This window comes from Triticum dicoccoides, chromosome 5B (assembly GCF_002162155.2).
Source record: "Triticum dicoccoides isolate Atlit2015 ecotype Zavitan chromosome 5B, WEW_v2.0, whole genome shotgun sequence".
NCBI lineage: Eukaryota > Viridiplantae > Streptophyta > Magnoliopsida > Poales > Poaceae > Triticum > Triticum dicoccoides.
The window spans coordinates 693,547,910-693,555,572 of NC_041389.1; the positions used below are offsets into that span (position 1 = coordinate 693,547,910).

General features: G+C 49.0%; 2 protein-coding genes across 3 annotated transcripts in view; one reads left to right on the forward strand and one right to left on the reverse strand.

Moving 5' to 3' along the window:
- LOC119312696 (ferredoxin-3, chloroplastic-like) overlaps positions 1 to 2,609 on the forward strand; it is a 3,196-nt gene extending 587 nt beyond the window's left edge. The window contains exon 2 of the mRNA XM_037588448.1: positions 1,906 to 2,609. Coding sequence (XP_037444345.1) covers positions 1,914 to 2,378 — 465 coding nt within the window. The 5' untranslated portion in view covers positions 1,906 to 1,913 and the 3' untranslated portion in view covers positions 2,379 to 2,609. The remainder of the gene's footprint in view (positions 1 to 1,905) is intronic.
- Positions 2,610 to 4,215: 1,606 nt separating this feature from the next.
- Positions 4,216 to 7,657, reverse strand: LOC119312697 (actin-3). 2 transcript variants are annotated; one of them, XM_037588450.1, is made up of 5 exons: positions 7,605 to 7,657; positions 6,068 to 6,131; positions 5,591 to 5,984; positions 4,878 to 5,491; positions 4,592 to 4,657 (listed from the first exon to the last, which is right to left on the reverse strand). In XM_037588450.1, exons 2-5 carry the CDS (start codon positions 6,125 to 6,127, stop codon positions 4,592 to 4,594), a joined length of 1,134 nt encoding a protein of 377 aa, XP_037444347.1. In that variant the 5' UTR covers positions 6,128 to 6,131; positions 7,605 to 7,657. The 2 variants fall into 2 exon arrangements, with proteins under 2 accessions (XP_037444346.1, XP_037444347.1); XM_037588449.1 differs by lacking the exon at positions 7,605 to 7,657 and having other exon boundaries at positions 4,216 to 4,657; positions 6,068 to 6,127.
- Positions 7,658 to 7,663: the final 6 nt, after the last annotated feature.

Sequence of the window (7,663 nt, forward strand, 5' to 3'; positions counted from 1 at the left end):
TTTTTTATCTCTTGTTTCGTTTCCTTCTCGCGGCGCGGCGGGCAAACCCTACCCGGCCAGTTCCCCGGGACGGTACGGGACGGTACGGGCGCCGGAATCTCCGCCCGGCTCGCCGCCGATCTGCTTTGCGTTGAGTAGCGGCCCGGTTATCCCCTCCCCGGAATCTCGAACCCCGCCCGCGCGCCCGCCTCGTTAGGTCCGCCCGTGTCGCATGCTCAGCCCGAGCCCCCAACAGGGACGGGCAGGGGATCTCGTCGTTTCCTCCCTCCCTCCGGGGAACAAAGGGGGGTTGGGGGTGGTGGTGGTGGGAAATGGAACACGCGCTCCAGTTGCCGTCGCCGTGAGTGAGCAGGCAGGTTTGGGGGATTCTGTCTGGGTTTAGACATGTATGTACCTAGTACTATGTAGAGGTAGGTGAACAAACCCAACATTTCAGTTTGCCCATGCCCCGATTCGACGAATTATTTGTGAGCCCTCGCTCAAGGGTTTTGGATTTTGATGATGCTAGATGATTACGACGGCCCTGGTGAGTGACGCTGGTTTTCTCTTTATTTACGTGTGTGTGTGTCCCGGAGCTTCGAGTGAATGGCAGGGATGCGATGCTTGCCTTTCTCATAACGCTCCGGAGAGTGACTCCGGCCTTGTACGTGAGGGGGCTGCTGGCTTGTCCTCAGTTTTTCCCCTCCCTGGTGAAGATACCCTTGGCTTATATCAGCATCCCGATGCGTGTTTGGCCTTCAAAACCCTTGTTTATATCACGAGAAGAATGTGTGATGTTCCAGTGCTAGTGTTGGATGGCATGTTGGGACGATGCGGTCAAGCGCAATAGGCGCACAATAAGCATGACTACCTATGTGTTTCTTCTCCTATTATTATAGAGTTTGGCTATTTATTTTTATTAGGACAAACATGAAATTGGTTGCTCTATTAAGCAGCTCATGTTTTGCGTGCTGTGTCCTGGAGCTTCGAGTGAAGGGCAGCGTTGCAATGCCTGCCTTTCTCATACTGCTCCAAAAGTAATCACAGCCTTCTCACAAAGGGAGTCGATGGCCCGTCCCCATTTCTCTTTGTTGGTAAATATACCGTGGGCATATATTATCGGCGGCACATTTTATTGGTAAAAAATTAAGTAGGTTGATTTAGGTCTAGACTGGTATCTGCGCAATATAGCCTTTCTGTTTCCTGTGTCCCTAGTCTGGGTGTCAATCGTTTATCACGAAATTAGTTGTTATCTTGAGCAACAAAAGGGACGTTGATGTTGCGTATTGTGTCCTGGAGCTTCGAGTGAAGGGCAGGAGTGCAATGCCTGCCTTTCTCATACTGCTCCAAGAGTAATTATGGCCTTCTCACGAAGGGAGTGGATGGCCTGTCCCCATTTCTCTTTCTTGGTAAAGATACCGTTGGCATATATTATCAGCAGAACATTTTCATACAAAATTAAGAAGGTTGATTTAGGTTCAGACGAGTATCTGTGCAATAGAGCCTTTCTGTTGCCCGTGTCCCTAGTCTGGGTGTGTGTTCAAGCAAATAAGGGGGGCGTTGATGTTGTGTATTGTGTCCTGGAGCTTCGAGTGAAGGGCAGGAGTGCAATGCCTGCCTTTCTCATACTGCTCCAGAGAGAACTGTGGCCTTCTCATGGAGAGAATGATGGCTTGTGTACCCATTTTTCTTCCTTGGTAAAGATACCATTGCTGTATATCACCAGCTCTTTGTGTTTGACCTTAAGCTGTTCTTGTGGAAAACAATGGGTGCTTTTGCAGTGCTAGTGGTAGGGTACCATCGATCCGATGCATATCTTCTTGTGCTGAATAATTGGTTGCATTAGATAGTGAGAATTTCAGTTCTGTATTTTTGTTACCTTTGCTCAAGATGGGTTCGAATCACTGACTTGCTTCTTTGGGCCAGGTTTCAAGATGTCAACCTGCACGTTTGCGACCTCCTGCGTGCTCTTGGGCAACGCTCGAGCAACCGATGCCCCCCAGAAAGCGGTCAAGAGCCGCCTGAGCTTCCTCGGCCGAGGCGCGCCGCAGCTGCGGAGCCTGAGGTCCTCCTTCCCCTCCAAGAAGCTGGACGTCTCCGCGGCGGCCACGTACAAGGTGAAGCTGGTGACCCCGGAAGGGGACGAGCACGAGTTTGAGGCGCCGGACGACGCCTACATCCTGGACTCGGCGGAGACGGCGGGGGTGGAGCTGCCCTACTCGTGCCGGGCGGGGGCGTGCTCGACCTGCGCGGGCAAGATCGAGGCTGGCGCGGTGGACCAGTCGGACGGGTCGTTCCTGGACGACGCGCAGCAGGAGGAGGGCTACGTGCTGACATGCGTGGCCTACCCCAAGTCGGACTGCGTCATCCACACCCACAAGGAGGGCGACCTGTATTAGGAGGGCTCTCATCTCTGGTGCCCCCAGTTGGTTGTGTGTTGAGTAGAACAAGGTCTGTCTGTAAAACAAACCTTGGTGGCTGTTTATCCCGTGCCTGCCTGTGTGCGTGCTTTGGTCGTTATTAGTCGGAGGTGGTTAAGATTGTTGGGTGAAGAGGCCACCCATGGAGAAGGCGAATAAAATCTGGCTGTGACTGATGGCATCATAAAGCAGTTTGATGGTTTTTGCGTGTGTGCTTTGTGCCGTTTTCGCTGTTTGTTTGCCTTGCCTTGCCTGCCTCTTGGTTGCTTTTGAAACCAATAACTGGTCTACCACTAGTGTTATGCCTCTTGGTTGCTTTTGAAACCAATAACTGGTCTACCACTAGTGTTAGTTAATCTGAATGCCCGCATCTTGAGAAGGCGACATGCTATGTGCGTGTGTGCGCGCCAAGAATGGCATCTCAGCATGTCAAATGGCTGATCCCTCCCTGTGGACTGTGGTGCTCTTTTTTGTTTTTGGTTTCTTGGACAGCGTTTTCATTGCTAGTGCAAGTTTCTTTTTTGGTTCTGGCTTTGGCCACAACCATTGGCGCATTCAGTTTATTAGTTTGGTGGCCGGCCGAGAGAGAGAGAGAGAGATCCTCCGCTTGATTCCTTTCCCTTTTTCTCTTTGCCCCTTGGCTCCGAGCTTCAGAATCTTTTTGTTCTTGGGTGTTTGTTCGGTTTTCCATAATTAAACCGGCTTGGTCTCTGAGGTGCTCATAGGTGTGCGTACGTTCCTTCCTTCGTAGGGGTGAGTATATATATACGGAAATGTTAACGCCCACACAGGTGGGCGTTTGCATCTCGTCCACACGCGTGGACCCGTGTTCGTTCGTGAGTGCACGAATCTTAACATGTTTTTAGTGCCACGTAGGACTGGCCTGGTGTGTGGGCGTTCACCCGGTCGCCCACACGGCCGTTTCATCATACGGGAGAGGCTGGTGTACATGGCAACTCATGCAAAAAAATGCACGTAAGCAGATGGCAACTCTTTCTTTTACATGGCAACTGCCCTAGCATGCTTGTGAGCACATGACAACTCTCTCAACTGCCTAGTGTTAGTATGCGGCAACTCCTAAAGTTTTGAAATTATGGCAACTACAGTAGACCAGACCCTACATGGCAACTGTAGTTGAGCAACCATGACAACTGCAGTTGTTCGACATGGCAACCGTAGTTCAGCGACATGGCAACTGCAGTTAAACGAACATGGACGAGGGTCTGGACCATGGCAACTGCGGGCGCGCGATGAGTGTCACACGTGGCGTGCGAGACCACGAAGTACAAGGCCTGACATACGGGGCGTGTGCGCGTTATCTACTTCGCCCACACGCACGCGTGTGAAAGGGATCGGAAGAAAAAAAAAGAGATGTGTGGGAATTACTTGTTTTGCCCACACGTAGGTGTGTGGGCTGTTCCTCTTATACACCACACAAAGTGTGTGGGCAGACTTCCTAACGGCCACACGTGTGGCACTTATCGGCATCCTATATGTATATGTCAGCAACTTCCGTATTCAAATAAAATATTTTAAACCAGCGCTGTTAGGTTTTTTGGTCTGATTTTTCTTACAAATTGGATCTTTTCAATAAACTGCCACTGCCCTCGACGAGTTTCTTAAAAAAAAAAATTCATTGGAGGTGACAAACACATCACAGCAGATGGATGGAGAGACTCTAGTGCATACTGCCAGCAACGCTTGCAATAGAAACGTGAAAGGAGGCACGGATACTTTCTAGGAAACCTTCATCCTCTTTTTGATATATATATAAATAGAAAATAGCAAGCCGAAATAGACCGGTGACCAGCCTTGCTGACCAAAGCAACTACACGTATAATAATAACAATGATAATAATTCCACACCAATATACTTAACGGAAGAAAATAATTATACATACACAGCCAGCGTTGTGCACTCTGCAGCCACACAAACAGCCCAAAGCCCAAACTCGAAACAGGTCGTCCACGCGCACCGGCTAAATATCAACCAACATACTAGTAATATCACTGAGAACAAGCGGCATCTTCTGTATATAAGTGATAATACAGGACCTACTTTTCCTTCATCCACATGGCAATGCCAAATCATCGGCGAAAACGGCCGCAGAAAGCTCGGGGAATACTTCAATGGAGGGGAGTCGGATACAAGCCCAATCATAGGAAAAGTGCAGAGAGACACGGCCCAAGGCTTAGAAGCACTTGCGGTGGACGATCGAGGGGCCGGATTCGTCGTACTCTCCCTTGGATATCCACATCTGCCAAAGGAGAAAAAAGGTTCAGGGGTACTTTCTTCAAAAGCTGGAAACGCAAGTGATACTTTGCTTTGTGGGAAAAGATTAATTTGCTTTCTGGTTGGTTTTATGTAGTAAGATGTTATTAAAAGAGAATAAGAAAAAGACATGCATCTTTTTCCCCAAAATAATAAGATGGTAAACGCCACGACGACGAAACAAAAATGGTCGCGTAAGCAAGTACCTGCTGGAATGTGCTGAGGGAGGCGAGGATGGAACCACCGATCCAGACACTGTACTTCCTCTCGGGAGGCGCCACGACCTTGATCTTCATGCTGCTCGGTGCGAGGGCGGTGATCTCCTTGCTCATCCGGTCGGCGATGCCGGGGAACATGGTCGTCCCTCCACTGAGCACAATGTTGCCGTACAGGTCCTTCCTGATATCCACGTCGCACTTCATGATGGAGTTGTAGGTGGTCTCGTGGATCCCAGGAGCCTCCATGCCGATCAGCGAGGGCTGGAACAGCACCTCCGGGCACCTGAACCTCTCGGCGCCGATCGTGATGACCTGCCCGTCAGGCAGCTCGTAGCTCTTCTCGACGGACGAGCTGCTCTTGGCTGTCTCCAGCTCCTGCTCATAGTCAAGGGCGACATAGGCGAGCTTCTCCTTTATATCTCTTACGATTTCCCGCTCTGCGGTTGTAGTGAAGGAATAACCCCTTTCTGTGAGGATCTTCATCAGGGAGTCGGTCAGATCACGGCCCGCAAGATCCAGCCGGAGAATAGCATGAGGAAGTGCATATCCCTCATAGATCGGCACAGTATGGCTCACACCATCACCAGAATCAAGCACAATACCTGCACAGACATCGCACATTCAGGTCATACAATGACTGACGAAGGGATATAATTAAGTATACATAAACCCATCTTGAGTAGGGAAAAACAGACACGTACCTGTAGTACGACCACTGGCATATAGAGAAAGAACAGCTTGAATAGCCACATACATCGCTGGGGCATTGAATGTCTCGAACATGATTTGGGTCATCTTCTCTCTGTTTGCCTTTGGGTTCAGAGGAGCTTCTGTCAGCAAAACTGGATGTTCTTCAGGGGCAACACGCAGCTCATTGTAGAAGGTGTGATGCCAGATTTTCTCCATGTCATCCCAGTTGCTCACAATGCCATGCTCAATAGGGTATTTCAAGGTCAGGATACCCCTTTTTGACTGCGCTTCATCACCCACATAGGCATCTTTTTGGCCCATTCCAACCATGACACCTGTGTGCCGAGGGCGGCCAACTATACTAGGGAAAACTGCTCTTGGGGCATCATCACCAGCAAAACCAGCCTACAGGAATGAGGTGTTTATTTTCCGAACAACTAATTTTCTGTGCTTAAAATTTGAATGAAACAAAGGGGTGAGCATCGAACCTTGACCATTCCAGTGCCATTGTCACACACAAGTGGCTGGATGTCCTCGCCGTCAGCCATTGGTCTGCATAAGACAATTGAAAACCTTCTCAATCATTTACTTGTTACATCACATACTCACTGCTAGGTATCTTGCTAATAAGAATTACGTCGATGAGCACAAAAAGACAGAACTAAGTGAATCATTTTAAGAAGCTGTCAATTTATCTCTACCTGATGTGCTCATCAACCTTATTCAAATATGTAACTAAAGCAATGTTTCTGGTAATAAAACAGTAAGGAGAAACTACAGCTGTATTTAGCAAAATGTACCTCTAGCTTTAAGGCTCTAAGCATAGCAGGTATTTTCATCACTAATGAGGTTAGTGGATAAAAGTAGGCTGGCAAAACTAATCAAAATTGTGAATAAGAAAGCACAGCCCACTTCAATCACATTAATGGAGCATTTATGCTTAATAAAAATAATAAAGAGAGCAATAAGCTGTCATAAGCTGTCCTTGCAGGCAGGCATGCTCTACCCATGTGCAACTATGGCTACCAAAGTTTTAAAAAACTATAGCTGTACTGGGTCACAATTATTGCTGTCGCTGGACATCCAGCCTAGTACTAGTTATAAATCAACATTTTTAGTCATCCAGCCTAGTACCAGTACTTGGAGATCAATATTTAGTCATCAAACACGAGTCATGGAGCTGCAAAGTCCATGTGGCAGCAGCAGTGGTGGAATTCAAACTGTTTTTTGTACTATGCTGAGCTATTAACGCCATTATGATATGATGTGATTAACAAATAGCTGACAGGTATACCGATTAAGCTAAAAATTGGTGTGTTCAGTAATACATGAACCATTGTAAGACCACAAGATCAGAGTACACACAATCAAACATCATACATAGCAATCTTAAAAGTTATTACAGTAGAATGATGATGTGCACACATCTAGCATTTAGACTGCACATTTCATAATGATGTCCAAGAGATACCATCTCACTTGAAATTAGCTCCCCAAGTTATTTGGTTTATGCGTATTCGGGTGAGATTTATTTTAGATTTGGACAGATCCAAGCCTGGCCATCTCATCTTACACAGAAGACAGTTGATGGCAAACACATTTTTTATGATTGAACTCTGGTATGGACACTTGGTTCCCCCTTGGATCAAGCAAGCCACCTCCCCGATTTAGACAGTACTCCGGTAGCCTAGCAGATCCCATCGCGCCAAGCAAAGGAAAAGGCTACACCACTTGGACACTGTGTACTGGCACCACGCTGCAGCAAGCTTAACACCCAACGCAACAGCCACTAGCTGGACTAGGAACCGAAGGGGGAGCAGCCATTTCGCAGCGGCTAACCAAACCAGCAGCCGCCGACGGGGCCGGAGGACCGCCGGATCGGCCGCGCGCACGGGCAGATCCACCGGCAGCGCCGCGACACGAGACCACCCAAACACAGCATGCTCCGCGGCCAGATCCGCGCCGCCACGGAGCGGCGAGCGAGGGGTGACGGGAGGGAGGGAGGGAGGGAGGGAGGGATCGAACCTTGGGGAGCGAGGCGGCGGCGGCGGGGGCCGGAGGAGGAAGCGGAGCGGAGCGGAGCT